This window comes from Poecilia reticulata, chromosome 21 (genome assembly GCF_904066995.2).
Source record: "Poecilia reticulata chromosome 21, P_reticulata-male-v2, whole genome shotgun sequence".
Classification (NCBI taxonomy): domain Eukaryota; kingdom Metazoa; phylum Chordata; class Actinopteri; order Cyprinodontiformes; family Poeciliidae; genus Poecilia; species Poecilia reticulata.
Window position 1 is genome coordinate 8,233,665 of NC_088850.1, and position 25,947 is coordinate 8,259,611.

Genomic DNA, 25,947 nt, shown 5'->3' on the forward strand with positions numbered 1-25,947 from the left:
CAGAGCCTTCATATGTTATCAGTCTGTTAAAGATAGTATTATCGATAGCAGTACAATTTGAAGAATGCCTGTTTTGTTTAGTTTTCTTCTTGGAAAAAGTTATTAAAGTTATTTTTGTCTAAATTAAGGTGAATTCATGGTTCCTTTTTCCACATAATGTGACCGGTAGTGTGTATGATAGAAATTAAAAAAATAATTACGTGATCGGTATCGGTGATCGGCCCTCATGGGTGATCGGTATCGGCAGGAAAAAACCTGATCGGCACATCTGGCATATGCTGCCACCCCTGAAAAAAATCCCTGCCACCCTCTTGCCACCCCATAAATATTTTTTCTAGATTCGCCCCTGCTGATTTTATGTGTTTTCCATTTGAAAAAAATTGAGTAATTTCAAATAAATAAATAAATAAAAGACTGTTTTTGTTTGTTTTATTCATATGAAATTCTATTATCTTTTTAATGTTTTAAATGTATTTTAGATTAAAAAACCCAAACGAAGACAAATAAAAACAATCAATAAAGTGGGTTTATTAAAATCAACTCCACATTTATTTATCTAAGATCAATTAATAACGTTATTTCCAATAATCGACCCTATAAATTGTGTCAACTCAATTAAATTGTTCTGCAAATATCGTCATCTTCCTAAATTAAATTTTTTTAAAAGTTATTTCAGCAAAAATAAATAAATAAATAATTCCACCTCATTTTTTTCTAATTTCTTTCCCCCAAAGATGATTTTAGGGGTGTGTGTGTGTGTGTGTGTGTGTGTGTGGGGGACAACTTTTTTGGCAAAAACAAAAATGGACTTGTCATTAGTTTAGGAAGGCGATGATATGCAAAATTTGCAGTCTGAAGAAGAAAGCCAGAACAAAAGCAGTCAGAACACCAGGCACTGCAGGCTTCACAGAACATATAGTTCGTTATTCAAAAATAAAAAATAAAACACTGCTAACATATATTATTCAAATGTTTTTGAATGTAACAACCATTTTATGTGTCCAGGTAGCAATTTACTACAGCAATAGCTAAATATGACTGGAACTTCAACCATATTATGTCGTTATGTAACCGACGTCCACTCGGGCGACCCCGCATCCCGAAACAGGCGCACCCCGAGTTCCAGGCGGGACTTCCTCTCTCCTGCGGATGCGACATCAGGGCTGAGGCAGGCAGAAAGGGCTTGGTCGGGGTGTCACCGGGTCCTGATCCGTGCGTCTCTCTCCGGACGGCAGATATCCCAGCCGAACTGGACGCCGCTGTCGCCGCAGCCGGAAGCCCCCCGTAGAGGAGCCTCCTCCTCGGCTATGCTGCCCTGAGAGCGCCGCGACCACCCGCCCCGCCAAAATGTCTGATGTCAACAAGACTGTTCAGAAATGGCACGCCAGTTTTAAGAAAGGCACAGACTTTGACTCGTGGGGGCAATTAGTGGAGGCGATAGATGAGTACCAAATGTAAGTTCAGCATGTGTGTCCTGTCTGTCCCCAGTGGTTTAAATCCAGAAAGCAGCGCTGCTTCCTTTTATTTTGTTCAAAAAAAAAAAATGTTTACAGCTGTATGTCCAGAAACCTGCAGGGCAGATAACGGGTTCGTAAGAAGTTAGGCTGGGAGCTGTCAGTGCTCTCTCACGGCAGTAAATAAACCCTTCCCATCCATGACGTGATGTGGCATTTGTTGCAGAGGGAGTGGGTTGTGTGTGTGTGTGTGTGTGTGTGTGTGTGTGTGTGTGTGTGTGTGTGTGTGTGTGTGTGTGTGTGTACGTGTGTGTGTTGCATCCCTGCTTCATCCACAGCAGCAGCAGCAGCTCCAGCTGTTTGATGGAGAGCTCTGGTCATGGAAAACCATACAGAGCTGCGTGTTGTGCAGGGCAGAAAGAGAGGGAGAAAAGAGCCAATATTCCTCAGAGTATTGAGAAATAGTCAGCCACACCCTCTCATTGTTATGGGTGGGTTTCATACCAGAGGAAAAGCTTTGTCCTTCTCGGAGAAAATCCCGCTCACTGCAAGTTATTTCGGGCTGTAACCCTTGTCAAAATATTCATTTGCAACAAATGTTTTCGATAATAAAAATAAACATCAAGGCCACCTGATAATTCATTTTCTTTATCACCAGGGGGCGCCAGAGTCCCTGCTCGGTCTTGAAAAGTATCATTTTCTGAATAAACATGAAGAAAATCACAGATTTTATTACATTTTTAAAAAAAATAAAAATTTAAAGTGCATATTTCTAAAAACAATCAGATGTATCTTTTGTGGGCTAAATTCATACTCAATAACAAGGCCTTAGCACATTTCACCACAAAATCTCACATTTTGAGACTTCTTCGTGACTTCTTTGTGACATTGGACCTCCTCTTGTGCGTTAGCTTGACTAATTTAGATCAGCTTAATTTCCAAATCTGTGACTCTTTTATTTAGCAAATTAGAAAAGAGTATCCTGGATTAAATGCTGATTATTTGTGGATTTTGGCATCTTTTCATGTTTGTAAAAATTACAGCTTTAGGGGTTTAAATGGTATTTTAGATGTAGTATAGTGCTGAACTGAAAGTTGCTGGGAGACCAAAAAGTTGAAGCCCCTTTAAAAAAAAAAAAAAAAAAAATATATATATATATATATATATTGGATTAGTAGGAATTCAGTTAGTTAGAAAAATTCAAAATAATGTTATACTCAGATAACCATAACTGTTTGGAAAAAAAAAGTCTAGGGTCTTTAAAGTTATGAGAGTTGATGTCTGATAATTTAAAGTGTTTGATTACGTCATCTGTTTGTGTCACTTCCTCCAGTCTCGCCAGACAACTGCAAAAGGAGGTCCAGTCTACAAATTCTTCAGACTTCACAGAGGAGCAGAAGGTAATCCTTTCATTTTTATTTCCTGCTGCTTCTCCGGGTCAAACTCACCTGCTGCAGTCCAACTGACAACTGTTTGTGTTTCTTTTTTTAAATTTTATTCCATTTATAGAAAAACTTAGGAAAGATTGCAACATGCCTGGAGATGAGAAGCGCCAGTTTGCAGGTCTGTATTCCTACTGCTGCTAAAATAATGTGCAGCTAATTTGATACAAAATATGTAAAAAAAAAAAAAAAAAAGTAAATTTTTTTTGTAGTTTTCAAGTGCTTCATCTGTTCAACATTATATATTGATATTGTACTAAAGAGTATCACAATCCACATGTTGGTGTCTGGTGGGCTGAATCCCTGAGCATGCTCAGTTACACAGTCAAAGTGTTTTTTTTTTCCTCTCTTATCTCTGCAGCAACTGTTAGTTTCCTCCCATTTTTTTATCTGTTGCTCAGAAGTGACACATATGTGTCCAAATGAGGACGAAGACCTGCTAAAAATGTTTAACAGGACTTATGTATAGATCACATTGTGGATATTTATGTAGCAGTTGCCTGACATGCAGAGAGACTGGCACCTCTACCTGCCCCAACTGATGGAATAACAATATTCTTTTTTCGTATGGAAGTATTTTTTTATTCCTAATTTCTTCTAAGGAAGCAAAAAAAATATATATATCTTTACATACTTTATTGCACACACCTTGAACTTTCTCACATTTTTTAATGTTAAAATAACAATTATCTGCAAAACGGCTCAAGCTTATTGAGCTTGGATGACGCACGTTAGTTTTCAAGTCTTGCCAGAAACTGAATTTGATTTGGATCATTACTTTGACTAGGGCATTCAGCTAAGTTCATCTTTTTGATCGACTCTAGCCAACATGTCACTACAAGTTTCTGCACTGGCACAAGTTAGCCATGTTCTTCAGAATATTCTGTAATATTTTGTCTGTTTTTTTTCTCCAGTGCACCCAGTCAAAGGAGGAGTTCAAGTTAGAAGACCTGAAGAAACTGGAGCTCAGTGAGTGACCGAATGTGGATGACCTCTAATTTATAAGAGCGGCTGTTAAAATGTGGCCATCGTTTCCCTTTTCTCAACAGTAATCAAGAACATACTCACCTATAACAAAGAGTTTCCCTTCGATGTCCAGCCAGTGCCATTAAGGTGAGTTTCCATCACTGAATGCTTTGTCTATTCGCTGAAATATTTTGGATTTCTTTGTTTTCCGGTTTGAAGTTTGTTTTTTCCTGATCTTTGTTAGGAAAATCTTGGCTCCGGGTGAGGAGGAGAACCTGGAGCTGGAGGCAGAGGACGATGCTGCTGCAGGAGCAGGATCGACAGAAACATTCCCACCGCGAGCTCCCGGTACGATTTCTCACAGAGAAACTGAACAAACAATGGAGAAAATAGTAAAGCTAACAATCCTGACGTTGCAGACAGTTTAATTCCAGTTAAACATCCTTAACTGGAATTATTCATGACAACGATAAAAAGAATGATCTTAAAATGAAAACTTAAACACAACCTTCAAGCCTCCGTAAACACAGCTTAGTCACTCTTTTGTGTCGGAAAACCTTGCGTCGCATCTTATGCTACAGGTACTCTGTGGCCACGGTTACCGTCAGAACCCGGGATGACGCTACTCACACTAAGAATAGAGAAAATTGGGTTGAAGGACGCCGGCCAGTGCATCGACCCGTACATGAGCATCAGCGTCAAAGGTAAAGGATTCAGCCGCCATCTTGTTTAACTCCAGGAAACCTTTGAAAGTGAGCCATCTTCTGGTCCTGAAAACATACATTTGTCGCTGTGTGTGTGTTCTGCCTTTAGATGTGAACGGAGTTGATCTGAACCCGATGCAGGACACGCCTGTGGCCACCAGGAAGGAAGACACGTACATTCACTTCAGCGTGGACGTAGAAATTCAGAGGCATGTAGAGAAATTACCAAAAGGTAACGACTGTCATCGTGCCCATTTGCTATTTGCAGCTGATTCAGTGGCTGTTTTTTTTTTTTTTGGGGGGATTTGTTGCCTGGCACCAATGTTGACATGGAAATTCAGAGCCGTGGTGGTAGAAATGGGTGACATGGAATATTTTGTGTTAGTGGTGCGATAATGATTCAAATTATGATAAAAAAAAAAAATACAATTTATTGTTTCTTTTTCTACGTAACCTTATGGCTGCGGCATTAAAATCTTTAGTGTATCAACCTTCCAGTCCAATCAATTTACTTTAGAAGTCAATTAACAGGGAAAGCTTCTGTTTAATTTAATGTTGTATAAATTCTCTGAGGTCGGATGAATGTTTTAACGCACTTCTTCTAAACCCCCTGTATTGATTTCATTGACATAAAGTTCTAACTTCCCGCAGGAGCAGCTATCTTCTTTGAATTCAAGCACTACAAGCCCAAAAAGAGGTTCACCAGCACAAAATGCTTCGCCTTCATGGAAATGGACGAGATCAAACCCGGACCGATTGTCATTGAACTGTGAGTTTGGTTTTCTTTTCCGCTCGTCTTTTTTTTTTTTTCCCCTCTAACTTTCCAGAGAGCGATCACGACTTCTACATTTTTCAGGTACAAGAAGCCAACGGACTTTAAGAGGAAGAAACTGCAGCTGCTCACAAAGAAGCCACTTTATCTCCACCTCAATCAGACGCTACACAAGGACAGCTAAACCCCGTCTCGCCGATTAATCTCACTGCATATCCAGGGAAACGTGGTGTTCCTCCTCATCGCCACATTCAGCAATACCAAATGAAGGCTGAGGTGTGAAGAAAGTAAAAAGGATCCGATCTCCTCGCTCGGATTTTATGAATTTAAGTGCTTTTTTTTTTCTTCTGTTACAGGGAGTCCCGTTAATATACTTTAAACCAGCAGAAACATTTTAAAGCGGTTTAAGATGCCTCCTCATGTTCAGTCTTCCACATGTAGCTCTCTGGTTTTTCTTTACATATGGAGTCACTGCAGGTACTTCTGGTTTGTTTTGTTATGTCACAAAACTCTGGACTTAAAAACGAAAAAAAAAACAACAACAAAAAAACAGCAAATCATTAACTTCTTAATCCAACCACTGTTTTGGGAAAACTTTAATCCGCTTCCTGGAATATTTACAGTAGTTTGTTCGATTTAGCGTTTGTTCTTTGACTACTGCTGCTGCTGAATATGTCTGGAAAAGGGGTTTAAACTGAGGCATTTAATCGGGATTGATGCCACTGAAAACACACTACTGGGTTTACAAGAAGTCGGCAACAAGATTGTGAAACTGTCAAGAGTTTTAGCAGATTTGGCACAATTCCCTTAAATAATTAGAACATAAAAGCTGCTAAAAGTGTGCAAAACTGTACGTATCTGTCAGGATTTGCTGTAGCATACTAGAATTGTATTAAACTCCACTATATGTTGGTGTTTTTAACTTCAAACGGAGATAAACACCTAAGATTATAAAACTTTTCATTATATTAACAGTATGATCTGAAAAAGTATTTCTCCCCTTTCAGATTTTCTCAAGCAAAGATGAATAAAAAAAAAAATTGAAAAAGAGGCTTTTATTTTATGAAGTGAACAACACATTTCCAAATTAACTAACCAGGGGTTAGAGATATTTGGTGATAAGCAAATTAGCCCCACATCATCACTATGGCCCAAAGAGTTTGAAAGTATTAACCGTTATTGGACAGATGTAAAGGACTTTGTTTCACATCTGTTCTGGAGTTTATTTAGATCAGGATGTTATTTGTCATTTGAAAACTTTTAGCCTACTTCATGTTGTTTGACTGGCTCTGTTAAGATTTTTTTTGTTTTGTCTGTATAGGTGTCAGGTTTGGGTGCGGTCAGTATAATCTTATCAAAAATAATTGGTTACAGTCACAACTGGAGGGATTTTCTGGTTTGTAAAGTTTTCTCATTTTAATAAATGGAAAAAAATTAAGTATCTACTCAGCGGGCAAATACTTTCTCACATTTTTTTACCGTTAGTAATTTGGAAACAGGATCCACTAATTGCGCTCCAGTTCTTCCCATTTATGTTTTAAGTTTTAAGATGTTTAAAACATTGAAATCTGCCTCACAGAAATACCAAACTTTGTCTCTGAATCCTAAGAACTTTTAAAAAATAAACAAAAAATAAAGTTACTTCTTGTTTTGGACAACAAACCCAAACTATTTGTTCAGATTGTTCTGGTTTAATATATTTTAAACATACAATGCAATTATTTTTTTTAGTTAATTTGCAAAGGGAAACGTGAAAAGAGGTATTTAAATGAGAATTTTTAAAAATTCAGTATTAAACCTTCCGGATGGATTCAATTCAGTTCTACGTCAAATGCTTAAAAAAATTGTAAAGCAGAAAAAGTATTGAGATGTTTTTTAAATCCAGTGGTTTTTTTTGTGCAGTTTTAAACATGAAGGTTAATTGAAGCTGTGATAAGATGCATCTCTTCACGTGGATGAAGAACAGAATTGTTCAAATGTAATCCATTACTTTGTAATGCTATTTAACTTCACTTTCTGTCACATGTACGTGGTTAAAATCTGCTTGTAGACTTTATTTTTGTAACATCACTAAAATGAGGACAAAAACTGTAAGAGAGACTAACTGATGGATTAACTGTAAATGTGCATCGGGAACTGTTTGCAATTTTTTTGTTCAAACATTTACAATTATTTTTGATTTATAATAAACTATAACCGAGGCAGTTTGTAATTGGTTGCAGTTCTTTGAAAATGTATTTTGCGATCAAAGTCCTCTTGAACCCAGAAAAGTGTATTTACTTCACTGATTGACAACACGGACAGAGTTTCCATTCTTTATTATTAAAAGTTCTAGCCAACATAGTAAAATAAGTTATACATCTGGCCATCGATTTACACATTTCCTTTATATGGTTTGTAATGAACCGACATGTTTGGGGAAGAAAAAGGGATTCCTGAAATGTTAAAACCAAAACTTCTCATCTCTTGCTTTTTTTTTAAAATTTTTTTTTTATAATTTCCACAGGAAACATTAAAAAAATATGTCCCTCTAAATCACTTATTTTTAAAAAGATCAACACAACTTGTATTGCACAATAACCTGCAAAGAAAAGTTCTCAACTCATAAATTTCAGACACATAATTTCTGATTGTTTTTTTTTTTAAAGACCTTATATTTTAATAAACATCATTGCAATTTCGTATGACAGAAAACTGAAAGCCATCATGACCTAATGTTTGGACTTGATTTGTTATCGTGTTACTCTACAGTGAAGCTGCGTTCAGCTCCGTTCCTTAGCGTTTTAAGGCTAGACCATTGCAGGTCTGACTGAATCCTGAGGAGCCTCCTGCTTCAGGTGCGTGTCCGGGGCGGGGCCTCTCTGGGGGCCCGCTGAGTTCTGGGGGTTACCGGGCGGCCCCCGACCAGGATGTGCAGGAAGGGGCGGTCCTCCAGGTGGCGGCACGCCCGGCAGCAGGTCCATGGGCGGGCTGATGTGGTCTCTCGGTCCTGGGAAGCGCATGTCATGAGGGATAAGTGGACGGGGCCCCAAAGGTCCACGGACACCTGCATGGACAGAACAAGGGAGGAAAAAAAAAAAGAGGAACAGCAGAGAATTGAAAGACATGAAAAAAAAAAACGTAACAGTTTTTTATACTTCAGAGTGTCAGTAACTCACTCAATTACCATAGTTTTATAACTACAGAATCAAAACACCTGTTAAAAACTCAATACCTTGATCAATTTAATTTTTAAACAGTTTTGCAAATAAAATCTGAAAAATGGAGTTGAGGTTTTATGGAAGAATTTGCTTCAACCAGCTACAGACTTTTTTTTTTGCTCCTTGTTTACAAAAGTTTAGATGCTCAGTCAGTCTGGAAGGAGATCTTCCCAGTTTCTTGTTTGCATTTAATCTGATCTGGCTTTCCAGATGGGACGATTGCCAGATACGCAGTTATAAAACTGTACATCTTTGAAAAGCAGGAGTAGAGCCTTCTGCACAAGCAACAAGTGGTTTCTTTCTTTTCCAGTAGCCATTTTACAACGCATACAGCAGTAAAACAAACTGACAAAATGTCCTAGATCTCCTCTTGGGCTGCTAGGTGACAGGCTACGCTCAGCTGGGGTTGCTAAGCGACAGCACAGTGCATGTGGATTGTGACTTAATCAATGAAACGGCTCATTTTTCAGACACCAAAAACTAACTCAGTGATTTCTTTTTAAGCGCTTGGGTTGTTTTTAGAAATATAAAAACTTGCAAAATGTTAATTTTGATTGAAACCAATTTTAATCTAATGGTACCATTAATCAAATTGTTAGCATTCCTAGTATGTGCTGTCCGTGGTTTCCACAAAATGACTAAACCAAACCCCCTTTAGAAAAAAAGCTAAGTGCTAAAAGCTGAAGTAAACCATAAACCTACCGAGCGGTGGAGGCATCGGTCCAAAATTATGCGGTGGAGGAGGACGGAAGTGTGGTGGTGGCGGGCCCCTTTGATCAGGGCCCAGTCTGGGTTGGAATAAATGTCCATTGGCAGGTCGAGGCCCAAACTCCCCGCCCATGGGTCCAGGCAGGGGCATACCTGGGTGTCCGTTGGCCGGCAGAGGAGGGCCGTGAAGTGGGGGGACGTTTGGAGGAAGAGGGCCTGGTGGGAGTGGGTACGGGCCTGGTCTGGGATGCCCGTAAGGCCCGGGTGGAGGGAGACGGACGTTGGGTCCAGGAGGGAGAAAAGGGTCATGTGGTCCCGGGCCTGGAGGAGGCCTTTGGACCATCGATCCGGGCGAGTCTCTGATTGGAGAGGCGATGAAGGATCCAGGTCCCTGTAAACGACGGGAGGAAAAACGACATCTAATGTGTGCAGTGAGAAACTTCCAGTGAGATCAGAGAGTAAAACGTTAGTCGTGCAGAAAAGAGATCCACAGTTATAGCCACAAACAAGAGGTGCTCAGTCACATGACCAGTTACCACAAACCACCATCCGGATCAATCAGAACCCCTTTCAAACATCGAGTGCAATTTGGTGCATCATCCGTGAGTGAAACCACAAACTTAGAAAAAAGAAATCTTTAAATGACCCAAAAAGAAAACCAAGTCCTTTATTCTCCTCCCGTCCCCAAACCCAGTGTTAGAGAGGAGAAGGAGGAGTTGGCGTGATTCCATTCACCTTCACACCAAGCACCTGGACTGAACCTTTATACTCACTGGCTCTGGACTCTCTGTGGAAGCCACAGCCTGACTTTCTGTTTTTATCTGTGGATCTATCACTTCAGTCTGTTTTAGAACAAGGACATTCACAGCTGAAACTTCTTTAGGAGCCTTTTATGTACAAACGGAGAAGAAATGTAGTTGTTACATCTGAATAATAAATGACTTACAGATCCGTCCGGGTTGGCGGGAGAGGAGCTTCTTGGGCCCATCATGTCTGAAAGATGAACAACCGAGTCTCAAGCAGATTTAAAGCAAACATAAACGATGTGACGTTAAAGCTTTCAGAACACACACCCATGCCTGGGATGTGTTTGTTTTCAGGGTAGATGCCATGTGGATCGGATGGAGGTCGAGGGCCTGAATGGAGAAAAACATAAAAAAAAAAGAGACTGAATAAAGAAGGCGAAGCATCTGCCATGTAACCAGCAAGTTTCACAACATGGAAAAAGGAAAGGAGGTTAGGATCAAAGTCTTTCATTTCACATCAAACTCTTCTGCGACACATTTGTGCCAAAATGTAACATGTTTCCAGACTTGAATTTCCAGATGGATGAACAAATGGAGAACAAGATCAATGGTGGGATGCACTTATTTACAAATTGATGGTTGGATATAAGTCGGAACTATTAAAACAAAATCACTCATCGGTCACAAATCTGACCAATCAATCATCTTAACATTTTCTGTATTTCTGACCAATCACTGTAACTCAGTGATATTTTGACCAATGCCAGGACATCGTATTAAGCTTGTTAACAAGAATATTATTGTTAGCAATTTCACTTCCCTTGCTAGTTAGTTAATGGCAGGAATAAACCCAATCCTCTTTAATTTCTGAACTCACTGTTGCTTTCCACATTTTTAAAAGAAATCTTTGTCACAATTAAAAGAGGACAAAGTCAGAACTGCAACATTTTGTAAAAAGTGCCTCAAAATCAGTAAATTTAGGATGCAAAAAAATAAACATTGTAACATCATAGAGCAGTGTTTTTCAACCTCTGTGCCGCGGCAACTAGCGTATCCTGAGTGATCGTCAGGTGTGCCGTGGAACTTATCCAATTTCACCTACCGTATTTTACGGACTATAAGCTGCTACTTCTTTCTTAAACTTTGAACATACGGCTTTTCTGTGGATTTTTCTTCAACCACCAGGGGGCTGTTTAGCAGGAAGTAAATAATTGGAAGTCAAAATTGGAAATCAAAGAAGAATGTGCCAATTTTCATTTAGAACAAGCACATGCTAGCAGCAGGCACGACAGAGAAATGTTTTCAAACTCATATGATGCAGCTTCTAAGTTGAGGAGTATCGATCTGGCAGTGCAGGAGGGAAATAAAGCCTCTGCACGTAAACTCGGCGTGAACAAAACCGGATTTGGAGACGGAGAACTGCGTCCTTAATATATCCAGCAGTTATTAGGACGCAGCCCTCTGCTGGGTCCTTATGGGAAACTGAGAGCGGCAGATACCAGCGGCTTGTAGCCCGGTGCGGCTGATGTAAGTATGGTGCGCTCATAGTCCGGAAAATACGGTAATTGGTCTTAAAGATTTTTTGAAAATGAATTAAGTATCTTCAAATGATGCCGTCTCTGGGCGTCTTTGCTGTAGTAGTGAGTAGCGGCGTAATCATGTAATTTTTTTTAACCACTAGATGGCAGTAGCTACAGAGCATTTTACATTAAAACAAGAGAATTAGAGATGCATGAATGTTACTACAGTCATGCATCACATACGACAGTGTTGTGGCACTGTTCAGGTGTATCTTTGAAGTGGACATGTTAAGTGCAATTTGAAATAAGAAATGTAAAATATGATAAAAATAAATGTTTATTTGATTCCTATTCAAGACACTTTGATAAAAACGACTATATATGTCGTTTTTATCAAAACGACATATATACCCTGAGAATCCTAGGCACTGTCAGGTACAATAAAAGCAGTTAAAGTCCGCGGGAGGGCAGACTCCCCTAACTCTAAGTTAGTTAAATTCTGTGTGGGACGGCGGCGTCCCCTGCTAAAGGACGGCGGAGTCCTCTATGAAATAGTTAAATTCCGCAAAGGACGGCGGAGTCCTCTATAGTTAGTTAAATTCCGCAAAGGACAACGGGAGTTTTTTTTTTTTTTTTATTTTTATTTTTTAAATTTCTCTCTTTCTCACTGTTTATTTCTGTTTTTATTTTAATTATGTAAAGCACTTTGAAATGCCTTGCTGCTGAAATGTGCTATACAAATAAAATTTGATTGATTGATTGATATAGTCGTTTTGACTATATATGTCAAAACGACATATATAGTATGTCAAAACGACTATATATGTAGTATCTTTTGACAAAGATACTACAGAGTATCTTTGTTTAAATGTTTGGTTGGTGGTGTGCCTCGTGATTTTTTCAATGAAAACAATGTACCTTCGCTCAAAAAAGGTTGAAAAACACTGGTCTAGAGGATGTTGAATAGATAAATAAATGGATGGACATTCTGCAAACAGGAAGGAGAAAAAAAGATGGATAAAAACATTCCATAGAAAACAGTTTGGAAAAACTAAAATTATTCAAATCTTTGTCACCGTACTTATCTAAACCTTGAAAATCCTTAAATTTCAGGCTTTATCACACCAGATAGGAACCCCGTTACCTTCATTTTAAAGAAAAAAGTCTAAAAATATAACACGCAGGGATAATCTTCTCGTGTCCCCTGCTGATAATGAGAGAGCTACAAAGATGCAATCAAATCAACTGCAACACACTCATAAAAAACACTTTGTAACGGGGAAATTTTCTGATGGTTTAGCCACAATAAATAAAAATAAAAGGCAGGCACCAGGAAGGAAATAAGTGCAGGATGCAACACAAACAAGAAGGAAAGTAAAGTATCGAGGTGAAAGCTGAAAAGAAAAAAGTAAAGTGTGAAAAGGGAAAGAGGTTTAAGGCGTTGTGAAGAGATGAAGTCCAGCTTTGGCGCAAATTAAAGTAGGTGAAGAGATCCACTTGGACTCACCATACGGGTCAATTCTTCGCCCTACGGGGGCAGAAGGAGGGCGCCTGGGACCCTCGATCATTATAGGAGGGGACGGAGCACCCCCACTCACAGGAGAGGGTCCATATGAATCACCTGTTATGACCAAACCATCAGCTTACTGAAAGAAGAGAAACTGCTGACAATGCACTTCAATAAGTGGTGATATTCCAGGATCTCCCAGACAAGATGGAGTCCACTTATTTAGACAAACAAAAAAAAGAACAACAGGACATGGCATCCTCTCGTTTTGTTTCTGTGGAATAAAAGTGTTGAGGAGAATAAACAACAGAAAGGTGGGATGTACCTTGACGAGGACCTGGAGGCTGACCGGAGTTCGGCCTGAACAGCGGCGCCCGGCGCTCATTAAGCTGTGATGTAAGTATGGCCAATCTGTCAAATTAGATTAGAAATCATCATCAGCTGCATGTTAGATTAACATAATTGTTTCAAACTAATTTATCTGATGGAAGAAGAAGAAGGAAAAGTGTGCTAAACCAAAATAGCTTGATAATTTTAATAACTCCTCACTCATTGCTTTGTCCAGCTTTCCGTCTACAACAAACCAGATCAAATTCTGATTATTCCCAATAACTGAATTGGGAATAATTCAGTTATTATTACTCACTTTTCACGCAGCTTTGAGGATTCTACCTTTTCTTGACTTAGAGCTCGCTCAGCATTGCGAGCATTCACCTGCAGACAACACTGAGAATTACTGTGGAGCCAAATTACAATGAGTCGCTTTTTACAAACACTAACAATCTAGAATGCATGGCAAAAGTTTTAACACATTTTTACATATTTTCAGGTGTAACAGTCTTTTAATGTGAGGCGTGGACTTGCACAGCTGATCGTTTAAAACATGGTCAATAAAGACAGTCCTTCACAAAACCACAGAATTAAAACAGGGTGAGGATTTAACAATAAACCAATGCAACTAAAAATCTGTAAAATCTTTAGTTGTAAGCTGACAAAATGTGAAAGTTTAAGTGGTATGAAAACATTTCTAGTTTTCTGTAATTTCTCTAATAAGTATGTGAATTCTCTGCAACTTACCCAGTTGGAATGAGTTTTGTTTTCCTGCTCTTTTATCTAAAAGCGATACAACAAAATAAAACATGGTTTATTAATAACCATATTATGGCTTTTTTTTGGTACACATTACTTTCATTTCTTTAACAACTCTACCTGCTCTTTATAGACCTCCTCTGTCTTCTTCATCTGCTCCTCCATCTCATTAATGCGCTGCCTTAAAAGTTTCACCTGCTCCTCGGCTTCCACAGCTTTCCCTCCCACCTCAGACAGCAGATTTTCTTTGCTGCGCCGCTCCAACTCTTCCTTTGTCAACCTCCTATGCAGCAACAGATTCACGATCCCATCAGCAAACAGGAACTGCTCCACATCTCAAACCATAGTTTCCAAGGAAGAAACTAACATATTCACATCTGTTTAATAACCGGACAAATGACTGCTGCAGGTTTTACTTACTGCTGCAAAGCATTTTCCTTCTGCTGATACATTTCAACCATGATTTCATTTTTCTGCTGCAGGATCGTGTACTGGTTCTCGATCTGACTCTTCTCACTTTTGAGGGCTCCGATTGAATGTTCCAGCTCCTGGTGTTTTTCTGTTTGCAAAACAAAGCTGCATTATTCAATGTGAAGCATTTTTGCTGTTATGCCAACAATAGTAACACAAATTGACACTTTAGAGAACTTATTTTAGGACTGACCCTCAAGTTCCTTTCTAGATTTTTCTTCATTGAGGAGTTTTGCCATGAAGCGGTCGCGCTCTTCTTCGATAACTGTGAGAGTTGTCTGGACCTTTCAGGGAATGAAGAAATTAAAAATGTTCAATCCTTAAAGCAAAATATCTGCTAAAGCTACAATGACATGTGAAAGAGATGGATATTAAATCTTACCCTGGTAACATCCATCATTTGCTTGATTCTGTTTTTTATGGCTGTTTTCTTATCAGCTGATGACATGAGAAAAAAACAAAACATAATTAGTATGTAAAAGAAGTAGAAACTGAAACATATCTGAAGAATTTTACTTAAAAACTTGTAAAACTTTTTTTTTTTTTTTTAAGTGACAAGCTTACCAGGTGCAACTTCACCATTTGCCAAAACACTCGTTTCACCTTTCTGCAAATCACAAGCATCTAGGTCTGCCAGAAGTTCAGACAGAACCTAAGGGAAAATTATTTTTGCTTGGGGTTATTTATTTTTTTAAATTATTATTATCATTTGTAAATGTACAGAAAGATTTTGGGTCAGCAGACAAACCTCCACATTGTGATCTTTGAGCACCACAGAATCCTCCAGTTCTTTATGGGACTTTTGATAAACTTTTATCTTCTCATTCAGCTCCTTATGTTTTTCCTCCCAACCCTTTATGGTCGTTTTAAGCTGCAGGGATGAGAAATGTGAGGGAAGAGCTTAGAAAAATCTGCTCTATAAATTGATTTGAAGTGTTTTCATCGTGTCTCACCGTTTTTTTCTCTTCCTTTAAAGCTGCAAACTCTTTCTGGAAACATTTGTGTTGAGCATTTCGTGCATCTTCTCGAATCTTGGCTTCATCCAAAAGAATAGTCGTCTATTACAAACCAAATATATGGGTTTAAAACATGTTTGAAGCAAGAAACTCACCAGATATAAAAAAAGTATGATGTAAGGATCGTACCTTAGCTAGAGCTTCCTGGATCTTCTTCCGGCTGACCTGCAACTTCTCATTTGCCTTCTCTAATTTTTCTAGCTGTCGTATAAAAACAAACACGTTGCATTGTTCATAAATTTGTGAACGGCACAAATTTGTTGTTTTAATTAATTAATAAGATGAAAAAGAAGGATAAGCTACCCTGCTGTCATTCTGGAGAGAGATGGCTCGCTCTTCCTCAAGTAGCTTCGAGTATTTGTTCTTCTCTTCTGCCATCTGTTCGTTCATCTTGTCGGCTTCGACAACTTTGCTCTGTAAAAGGCAACAAGAGAAAGTTGGGTGACCTAAAAATGTTATTTTTACAGCTGTAACAATCTGCGCAAAAGTTACTTTGTTTCATCAAATGAGCCAGTTTCTCAAAGGCAAAGTAAAAAAAAAAAATCAGACTCCTAAAATATTAAACTAATCTCGCCCCAATCTTAAAGGTAAAAAATAGACCCAGTTTCCCTTACCTCCAACGCTTGCATCCTTTTCATGGTGCAGCTCACAGTTGCCTTTGACTGTTTCTGATTTTCTTTCAATTGTTCAGTCTTTAAAAATAAGAAATTATAATTAATACAATTCTTCCAAGTAGTTTTATGATACCACATGATAAATATGATGTAGCTCACCTGCTTTTGGAGTTCAGATATCTTGGCAAGAGCATCACTCTTATCTTTAATGAGTGTGTGGATTTTATCCTTGAGCTTTTTCTCATCCACTTGTTTTCCACATAGCAAAAGTATAAAATCAGTAACGTTTAAACAAATGAATTGTGGTACAAAAAAATGACAACATCCCAGACTTACCAAGGTATTTACTCTTCTTCACCTAAAAGAAATGTGAAGATATACATCAAAAGTCTTATTAATTATTATGTGAGCACTATAGCATAAATTACCATAAACTGGGTAAGAAGATCCTGTTTTTGTATTATTTATGAATATTTTACCATGCATATGCAAGTCATATTTTTGCTGTTATTAAATTAAGCAGACAAAAACATATTCAATCACTTACTGCCAATACTGTCCTCCAGAAGAAGATGGTGAAGGTAAGCACTCCAATCAAAACTGTGACAACGACAGCTTGCCAAGGACAGCCAAACAACGTTTCCCCTGGCTTCCACTCCTCTGGCAGCAAAGAAATCATCTGAAGCACAAAAACAAGACAGGAAGGCGAAAATTAAGCTTGGAAATGGATGATTTAGGAAAGAAAAACAAAGCTGTGTAAGAAGGAAAACAGATTTCTATAATGCGTTGCATTTGAATCGTAATAGGAAAACCCATTGTCTCACTTTTTCTGCCCCATCTGGTGTGTGATGCTTCAGACTCACTTTGACAACTGAATATTAGATTTTTTTTTCTCAGCCTACTGTAAGGAATTTTATGAGATGGCAATAAAAACCTGCCAGCACAAAATCAATTTAGTGTTAAACTGATTTTAAGACTCAAATTTCCACAGCAAAACTCAAAGCCAAGCCTAACAGAAAAGGGGTATTGTACAAAGCTCTTGGAGAATAAAATCAAATGAAATAGAACTATGTGTGGGATTTAAGATTTAATTATCTTAATTTCTAGAAAATGAAACTGATGCAAAATAGTTCAAGTACATGAGCATGAAATTGTTTGTTCACAGGATCAACTTGGGATGAAATGGTAATGAGAAAGTATGGAGGCACCATTTGGTAAAACAGGAGAACTGACCCAGAGCCTAGAAAAACAAGTTAACATACAGAACATCTTTATGAAATGTTTACAGGTAATGTTATACTAAGATTGTATTTATTAGCTGAACTTTGATCAACAAAAAGGAGCTCATTAGAGGTAGGCCTCCACTACATTCACAAGCCAGTCTTATGGCATTATCAGACTATTAAGTATCAATATTTGGCTAATTGGATAAAGCTTCACCGACTTAAATGTCCAAATCTATTACGGATTTAAATGAACGAGACGCTGAACTTTAAACAAAACTAAACATTGCAATTGCATGTTTAATATTTTGTGCAGCCATAATAACAAAAGTAAAAACATTATTAAAGTCTTTCTCAAAGCATTTTTGTGCAGAGATTAAATTAAGCGAAAAACAATTGGACTTAGTTACTTTAATGTAATGCAACTCGTTTCCTGTGAGGTCCAACATCCTGTATTCAGCCCGCTTCATCTAAAAAGCAATCGTATAATGTTGAAATTGTTCTAATAGGAAGCTGAATCACCCTCAGAGGGAACTAATCCAGATGAAACATGATCAGAGCCAAGATAAACAACGTCTAAAATTGAGGTCAAGCTCGGTGAGTAAATTCATCTGCAGATAACACCCACCTCCTCAATTAGCAGCGAGCTAGAAGAGCATTTTAATTACCTTCTATCTGAGGTCAATTCAACAGTCACTTACATGTTGCAGCTCCTTTAGTAGAAAAACGTATATATGATCTTGTTCCGTTACAGGTGGTCTCGGTATTGTATCACCCTCCATGGCCATGTCGAAACAAAACGGGAACTAGCTAAACACTGTTTGACAGACACCGGCTAGCTTGTTAGCAGGTTAGCTACAGCTAAAGTAATCTGTTTAACCAAGACAGCCCTTGGCTTTCAAGCTCAGTTCGCCCGAAAAAAAAATATGATAAAGCCTAAAAAAATATTGAAGATCCCAAAAAGGTAAAGACAGGCGAGTAACAAGCCCGCAACAACAGCCTGCTAACGGTGTGAATCAGCTGTCATTCAGCTATTTAAAAACAATACAGTGGTTAGCCTAGCTGGGAGCCCGAACACGGCTAAGAGTTTAACTAAAAACGGAATAAATGAGCTAAAGTAATCCGACAGAAGGGAGTCTACAACACAGCGGTATTTAATGAGAACTGTATTCCAAAACAAGGCCCGTCGGTGCTGCTCTGAGAGCCAGCTCAGCATCGGCTGTGTTGAACTTCAGTCTACACCGCGACACAAGAGGGGGAGGGCCGTGCGGCGTTCAGGGGAAATCGGAGTTCAAAACTGATACGTTTTCTGCATGAACTGAAGATTACAACAACACGGTTCTATAAAAAAGTTAAATCTGTGGCAAAAGTTTGGAATGTAATGCTTTGAGGGAACATATACAAACGAGAGTTTCCATAATAACTATTAAATGCAAGTAGAATCTTTTGGAAATATGGCAACTTCTGAACTAAACACCATAATGACTAGATAACAGCTTCAGATTATTTTCATTCAAAGTATTTAACTGATTTTGTTTTGATAAAATTCACAGATAGATGGTAATTACTTTAACATTTCTAATAGGTTAATTCTTTGTCGAGCTGTGTAAGAAAAGTTTTTAATTATAAACGCAATAAGGAAAAAAATGGTTTTAATAGTTCTTGTGTTTTTCTGCAAGATCTGCTTAGGACATCTACAACAGAATCGCACCAAAGGTACAATGTTGTTTTTAGCTTTAAACTGTGTACTTTATATTTTTATAGCCATCTACTTATGTTTATTTACTATGTTAATGAAAAGGGTTCATTCAGTTGCCCTAATTCTACAAAACAGCATTTCCCTTCTTATAAAAGTTGTTTTCTCTAGAATACTAAGATAGAAATGCATTTCAGTTTAAGTTTCCGAGTTTGAGTTAGAACTCCAAATAGATTGTTTTTAGCTTTCCAGATCAGCTCCAAACGTATTCAGGAAACCCAAGAAATCTTAAGATGTAGCTTAAATATAATATGTGACACTAGCAACATATATGAACTTACCACAGTGGTCCACTCCACAGTTTTATTCTTGATTACTGAGAAGATGCAGCACATGTAAACAGTTCCAGTTGTAAACAATCCCAATTCTTCCTCAGGCTTTTCTTTCACCGTCTCCATATAGTCCACGGATCCTGACAGAAGTTAATATTAAGTTACATCAGGTTATCTGTTTCATGACCTGATTAGGTACACCTATTAGATCACTTAGAAGTTTGGTCAAATTTGACTCCAGGTTTATGGTTATAATAAAATGAAGAACTATGAAACCTTAATATCACATACTGAGTTTATTATTCCAAAAGAATACACGAGACTACTAACCTGAGGGATAATGTTGAACTTCAGTCTCAACATCCACATCCAACTGATAGTCAGGGGTGGGTTGAGTGACCTTTTCCTCTTCGTCCGACACAGTGAGGCTCGACTGGTCTTTGTTTTTATCAGAGTCTTCAGCATCCTTCTCCGGGATCATGTTTTCCTCATTCCAAACCACCTGCTCCTCTTTAATTTTAGTCGACTCCTCTTCCAGATCTTCTGCTACTGTCAGATTATATTCTTCATCAGTTTCTGGCACATTGTCAGACTTTTCTTCAACAATGGGAGGCGTCTCTTCTGCAACATTGGAGGGAGGTTGGTCTGTAGAGCAGAAATGGACAAACATTCTTTCAGATTTGTCTTTGCTACTGACAACTGATGCTCCAGCAATCATTTAGGCATTTATTTATGTAAATTTGAGTACATTATTGGGTGTGCTGTGGTGGCGCAGGGGTTAAGCACAACCCACATATGGAGGCCTTAGTCCTCGACGCAGCTGTCGCAGGTTCGATTCCTGGCCTTGGCGACCTTTGCTGCATGTCTTCCCCCTTCTCTCATTACCCACCTTCCTGTCAATTAACTATCAAATAAAGGCCACTAGAGCCAAAAAAATATTAAAATAAAAAAATTTCAGTACATTATTGACTTAAATCTGATAGTTTTTCAGTTTAGTTTGGTAATAAAAGGAAAAACATCACTGCAGGTGCTCTTTTTTTGGGGGGTATCAGTGGTTCAAAGTCTTATAACAGCTCTGATTCCAGCACATAAAAAAATAAAAATAAAAAATACTCGTTTTTCCATTCCTGAGGTGAACTGTGCACCCAATAAAAGAAGAAACACCGTGTTGGCAGTAAAGTGGCATTCTAGTTGGAAGAGTTATCTGAAATATCCGGCTGCCCGCTGTAGACCACAACTGCTTTTAGCTGTGTGAAAATTAACTCCAGATAGAACAAGATATTGGTCTCTATGGTTTTAGAAAGATGACTCTATAATCTCCCATCTGACTTTATTGATCACAGAGAAGATTATGTTGCAACAACAGATTAAAAAAAGCTAAAAATCAAACCTACCATGCGTGCTCTCCAATGGTGTTACTGGTGTTGCTAAAGGTGCACTGTCACTGGTCGTTGAGTACTTTTGGCGTAGGCTAAACGCAAGTTCCTGAAAGTCATCAAGCATTTCAGTTTCCTCATCCAAACTACTCGTTTCCGCCTGATGCTCGTCTTGTTTTTTTTCCCGGCTGTCGAGCATCTTCTCAATCTCATCGAGGATAGTGTTCTCCGAAGCCTCCAGGATGTTCTCGAGAGTACTTTCGACATCTTGCGTGGCATCTGTGTGCGACAAGCGAGTAGCCTTTAACTCTGTGTCCAGATCAGAGAACATGGCTTCCACTTTGAAGAGATTTTTGAGTCCCAAAAGCTTTTGGATGTGCTCTATTTTCTCCTCTGTGAAGTGCTCTCTAAGCAGAGACAGCCTCATTATATTTTCGCTGTATTCTGGCTCTTCAGCCGACTCAGCTAACAGAGTTGTTTCCTCCGTGGATTTTTCATTGATAACATCATCTGATTGAGCAGATAAAAGTGCATTTTCATCCTCAAGTAACTCCTCTTTTTCTTCATTAATCTCTTTATCAGTCCCTGCATCTTTTTCATCTTCTTCCTCCTCTATATGTGTTTGCTCACGAATCTCTTCTTCTTCCACAGATACTAATGTCGGACTTGTATTACTTTCAACATCTGTCACTTTGTTGTCATTTATCTGATCTGGTTTCTCATCGGTTATTAAGTGCTGGTCAACAGTGATATCTGAATCATTAGATTCCTTTAGCTCAGAAGATTGGTCCGGGACTTTTTCACTTTCAGTAATACCCAATTCCTGCTCGGACGTGGTTCTGCTTTCATCCGACACACCGTCTAAAAGTTGTTCTTCCACAACAGTGTTCTCCTGTATGTTATCATCTGTTTTGCTAATTTCTGGATCCTCTAACTCATCTTCATCTTCAGGTGTTTCATCGCCTGATTTATCATCATCGGGAGTGCTAACAAGATCATCATTTAATACTGGCTCTTCTGACAAACTACTCTCCTCTGTTTCATGGGGTTCTGGCTCACTGGGGGAGTTTGATGCTTTATCCTCTTGTTCCATTTCATCCTTGTGTTCACTCACGTCTTGATCACCCACATTTCCATCAAACAAAAGCTTCTCAGGATCGTTTTTCGTTCCGTTAATTTCTTGCTCCACAGAGTTGGATTGATGGGGATCTGGAGGAGGTGGTTCCATGTCCTCTGGATGTTTTTGGTTGTCTGGTAAAATGGGTTCTGTCTCAGTTTTCTCAAAACTCTTCTCAGGTTCTGCAGCAGTTTCCTCTATCTCATCCTCATCCTCGTCCTCATCATCCTCGTCTGAACTCACATCCTCTCCTGTGGTTTCTCCTCCCGTGACAACTGAAAATACTGCATCTCCAAGTGAAGTCCACAAGTTTTTCTCCTGTGTTCCGTTTGGGTCTTCTTTTTGTGCTGGTGGAAGTTTCTCTTGCTCTTTTGGAGAATCCATTTCCAGAGTGTCTGCGGGTTCCTCCAAGAAGGAAAGCAGTGGAACCTCCTCTTTATGTTCTTCTGGATGGTCTTGTAGGTCTTCGCTGTCCTCCTCTTCATACGGAGTAACTTTTGTGGTGATCTCTTCTTCTGTGACGACAGCATCAAAAGTCGTTCCAAGGGTGGGATTCAACTGTGGGATCTGCACTCCTTCAGAAACCGTCACCAGAGCAGACTCCACATCAGATTCATCTGTGGTTTCACTACTTTCTGGCATTATTTGCACAGGAGACTCTGTTACATTCTGCTGCTGCACTTCCTCGTCCTCTGTTACAGGCACAGTGGCTGTATTAGACCCTTCGTCTTTCAGCAAAGATGAATCTGTTGAAGTGTTTATTTCAAGTTTAGGCAAAGAGGCACTTTGGTCTTCATGAAGCTCCTCTGATTTAACATGCTCAGTTTGTGTGTCAATCTCAGTCACTTCCTCTACTGATGGCTTAGTTTCTTCCTCAATGCTCTCTGTGTCTTTTCCTGTTATACCATTATTCTCGCCATCATTCTCCTCGACAGACAGGCCTAAGAGTAGGTCTATGTCGTAAGAGTCAAACTTGTCATATCCAGTGTCAAAACAGACAAAATCTGTTTCCTAAGAAAAAGCATAAATGAAAATTACAATACATACTATGCTTTGCATTATTAGATATTCATACAGTAATTTAACATGCACAATATCTTCACATACCTCTGCTTTAATTTCAAGTTCTTTTTCTGTATAAAGGTGGTTTACAGCTAGAAGGTCCTTTGGGAAATATCCAAAGTTGCTTCCGACCTTTCAAGAAGAAATGGTTTTCTGTATTAGAACAATTTAAGCAAGAAAGTGATCATACATTAAACGCAGTATACTCACACTTCCTGCCCATAGGTCAGCCCTTTTTCCGGACAGCTTATAGTATACATATATAGTTTCAGATTTCTTAAATGAAAGGAACCGACAATCAGGTCCTGAGAAATCTTTTACAGCTTTTCCCCGGCAAAGAAGCACTGGAAAAGAAAAATGATACATATTTCAAGGATGCACATATTACTCAACTGACATAAACTGCAAATATCAGTCCATCTACTGGCAGGCGAGCCATTTAGGAAACTGCAATTCTTAATAAAGTAAAGAATGAATCTGCAAAGCCAGATGGTGATGAACTGGCAAGACATTTAATCAACCCCACCATTACATTTAAAATTTAAATGAAATTTAAATAGCAGAAATGAGCCGGAAAAGTGAAATTTAATGTTTTATGAGACAAGATAGTTTTCTGTTGTGATAAGCCACCAATTAAAAGATTACTAATCCTTTGATTTGGTGGCTTAACAAACTAGTGTGCCATTTTTCTTTGAACAAAATCACATATAAACTCCGAGTGAATTTGCTGCCCAGTCAAACACCGCAATTTCTTGGTAGAGAATTGTACTTTTGGTAGAGTGGGCACCTGTAAAGTCCTGCAGGAAAAAGAAATCAGGATCTCTGTAAAGCTTATCAGCAGAGGATAACAAAGTGCATTAAAATTCCAAGATAAACTGCTGTGCCGACTTTAGATAAAACATAGTAGAAATAACAGCAGCAGCAGATGGCACGGCTTCTAACATCACTGAACTTGGAGACTTCACACTTCAAAACAACTTGGACTCTGAGCCTTTACACTCATTCCTCAGGATCTTTCTTTCCAAATGAAATGCAAAATTTGTTTAATAAAGACTTTAGAGTACTGCGTAACAGTTCCTTTCTCTCTTTAGACCAGACTAAACACTTCTTATCCATGGGATAAGAAGTGTTTGCATTAATGCAATCCATTAATGCATTGCATTAAAAATCCTTTTTTAAACAGTTGTTACATAATATTCCAACCTTGGTATGTTTATAAGCCATAATTTTCCAAATGAACAGCAATAAACACTGATATTAATACGTTTAACTCCTTATATTTAATTATTTAAAATAATTATACATTTCATTTATACTCTAATGTTTCGACACGCAACTGCATAAATTTAGCAGTGAAGTCAAACGGCTGTTTGGACCGAGTATGGCAGTAACGTGAGCTTCTCAAGCCGGCCGGTGGCTAATTTTTGAGCTAACGTTAGCGAGGCAGGCCAAAGCCACCAGGAAGACAGCCAACACAACCTGAGTCCGCCCAAACTGTCCCTATTAAGCTACTTTTAATGTCTATCATATCCGCTTTTCGCGGTGTATGTCACAGTTAAACTGAATAACCGCAAGAGGCAGTCAAGGTCGCAAAAATCGACTGGCAACAAGTGACGAGATAAGGCTCAGTTTATGGCTAACTGTAGTATCGGGGAGAAGGGGAGACGACAGGACGCATCCCTGAATTTCTCCAAGACAGCAAACTTACTGCTGCACTCCTCGTCGGCGCATCTTTTAAAGTCGGAGAACCTCTTCTCCAAAGCTGCGGTTGAAATAAAGTTAAATAAAAGTAGTAAAAAACCCTGTCGGTAAAAGTGTTTTGCTGCCATGTTGGCAGTTTTGTTTGCCTGGCTTCTTGACTCCTTCGCTCGCTGGAGCATGAGCATTGGCTGGGCAGCGGGAGCCGACACGTCAGCAGATCAGATCCGGCTGCGTGTAGGCAAGGGTGGGCTTTCCCAGGATCTGAGGATGGATGCCCCAGGTGACTCCAGGAAAAACAGTGCAGGTGGAGATAAGAGTCAGCACATGAGAAGTGCAGGCTGCTCTACAAGTTTTAAAACGGGAACTTCTTGTTTGTTTTTTTTCCCCTCCTCTCATGTGATGCATTTCTTGGATCCTCCTCACCAAATCTGTTTCATTTCCTTTGAAAAGATCTTGGATCATTCCAGTAATTTCATCTTTGTGGAGGAGGTATTTGTATACTGGTACTTGAAAGTGCAAAAAAAGAAAACAGCCATCATGAATTATACCTTCTAACACTTGGATTATCTCTTTAGAGTGGAAAGCATTGAATTTTTCAATTTTTTGGATACATCACAAACTTTAATGGTTTGTGTTGAGACGCTTATCAAGGTCAAGTGCACTCACATGCTTTTACACACAATACATTGTCAATACTTTCACACAAAGGCCTTTGTATTTGTAACAGATACAGAACTGAATCATCTTCTCACTCTCATCTCCAAGGACACAGCAACTTAGGTGACGCTTTAATGGTTTGTATGCAAGTTTATTTTTTATGCAAGTCAAAAACCCAAAAAGTGTGGCATGCGTCTGTTAAAACATCCAGGGGCCGCCACTTTACAACTACCATTTGAGGTACGTTGCTTCCCAAAAGTGTACACACTTGTGTTTAAATGACAAGTTTGGGAGACTTAAGCATTCACATTCAGAGCATGATAAATAATGGAAATGTTTCTACTTTTAATGGGACATCTTGCACAATTCAACTGGGGGAAAAAAACCTGTAAAATAGAGAGTTCAAAAAGTGCAATAACCTGTTGCAGGATTCATCGTTCAGACATTAGCCTTTCCAAAATTCTACCTTTTTTTTGTCATTCTTTTTTCTATTGTGGATATAGTTGAACTCACTGGGACACTGTTTGTATGAAGTTATTTAGGTGATATTGTGTGCTGTTTTTGTGACCAAAAG

General features: G+C 38.7%; 2 protein-coding genes across 4 annotated transcripts; one reads left to right on the top strand and one right to left on the bottom strand.

Moving 5' to 3' along the window:
- The first annotated feature begins 1,130 nt into the window (after nucleotides 1-1,130).
- aida (axin interactor, dorsalization associated) lies at nucleotides 1,131-7,550 on the top strand. Its single transcript, XM_008397502.3, has 10 exons — nucleotides 1,131-1,454; nucleotides 2,788-2,854; nucleotides 2,964-3,017; nucleotides 3,811-3,865; nucleotides 3,946-4,009; nucleotides 4,107-4,210; nucleotides 4,444-4,566; nucleotides 4,676-4,798; nucleotides 5,218-5,335; nucleotides 5,423-7,550. Exons 1-10 carry the CDS (start codon nucleotides 1,348-1,350, stop codon nucleotides 5,520-5,522), a joined length of 915 nt encoding a protein of 304 aa, XP_008395724.1. The 5' UTR covers nucleotides 1,131-1,347; the 3' UTR covers nucleotides 5,523-7,550.
- An 89-nt stretch (nucleotides 7,551-7,639) lies between these two features.
- Nucleotides 7,640-25,082, bottom strand: mia3 (MIA SH3 domain ER export factor 3). 3 transcript variants are annotated; one of them, XM_008397503.3, is made up of 28 exons: nucleotides 24,724-25,082; nucleotides 23,226-23,359; nucleotides 23,061-23,147; nucleotides 20,855-22,964; nucleotides 19,791-20,105; nucleotides 19,470-19,600; nucleotides 16,757-16,888; nucleotides 16,546-16,567; nucleotides 16,369-16,457; nucleotides 16,210-16,287; nucleotides 15,899-16,009; nucleotides 15,725-15,796; nucleotides 15,533-15,637; nucleotides 15,328-15,450; nucleotides 15,144-15,231; nucleotides 14,962-15,017; nucleotides 14,773-14,863; nucleotides 14,529-14,667; nucleotides 14,229-14,391; nucleotides 14,097-14,132; nucleotides 13,666-13,733; nucleotides 13,345-13,430; nucleotides 13,020-13,133; nucleotides 10,320-10,382; nucleotides 10,193-10,239; nucleotides 10,020-10,088; nucleotides 9,241-9,637; nucleotides 7,640-8,384 (listed from the first exon to the last, which is right to left on the bottom strand). In XM_008397503.3, the coding sequence occupies exons 1-28, from the start codon at nucleotides 24,899-24,901 to the stop codon at nucleotides 8,128-8,130; spliced, it is 5,361 nt and encodes a 1,786-aa protein (XP_008395725.2). In that variant the 5' UTR covers nucleotides 24,902-25,082; the 3' UTR covers nucleotides 7,640-8,127. The 3 variants fall into 3 exon arrangements, with proteins under 3 accessions (XP_008395725.2, XP_008395727.1, XP_008395726.2); XM_008397505.3 differs by lacking the exon at nucleotides 13,020-13,133; XM_008397504.3 differs by lacking the exon at nucleotides 10,020-10,088 and having other exon boundaries at nucleotides 24,724-25,080.
- Between the last annotated feature and the right edge of the window lie 865 nt (nucleotides 25,083-25,947).

Excerpts from the sequence above, each read along its gene's own strand:
- aida (XM_008397502.3), top strand. The coding sequence starts at position 1,348 with ATGTCTGATGTCAACAAGACTGTTCAGAAATGGCACGCCAGTTTTAAG. Across the intron at positions 4,211-4,443 it reads ATTCCCACCGCGAGCTCCCG|GTACTCTGTGGCCACGGTTA; the intron begins GTACGATTTCTC and ends CTTATGCTACAG. Across the intron at positions 5,336-5,422 it reads GGACCGATTGTCATTGAACT|GTACAAGAAGCCAACGGACT; the intron begins GTGAGTTTGGTT and ends TACATTTTTCAG.
- mia3 (XM_008397503.3), bottom strand. The coding sequence starts at position 24,901 with ATGCTCATGCTCCAGCGAGCGAAGGAGTCAAGAAGCCAGGCAAACAAA. Across the intron at positions 16,010-16,209 it reads AAAGGATGCAAGCGTTGGAG|AGCAAAGTTGTCGAAGCCGA; the intron begins GTAAGGGAAACT and ends TGCCTTTTACAG. Across the intron at positions 13,134-13,344 it reads GCCTCCAGGTCCTCGTCAAG|GTGATTCATATGGACCCTCT; the intron begins GTACATCCCACC and ends TGGTCATAACAG.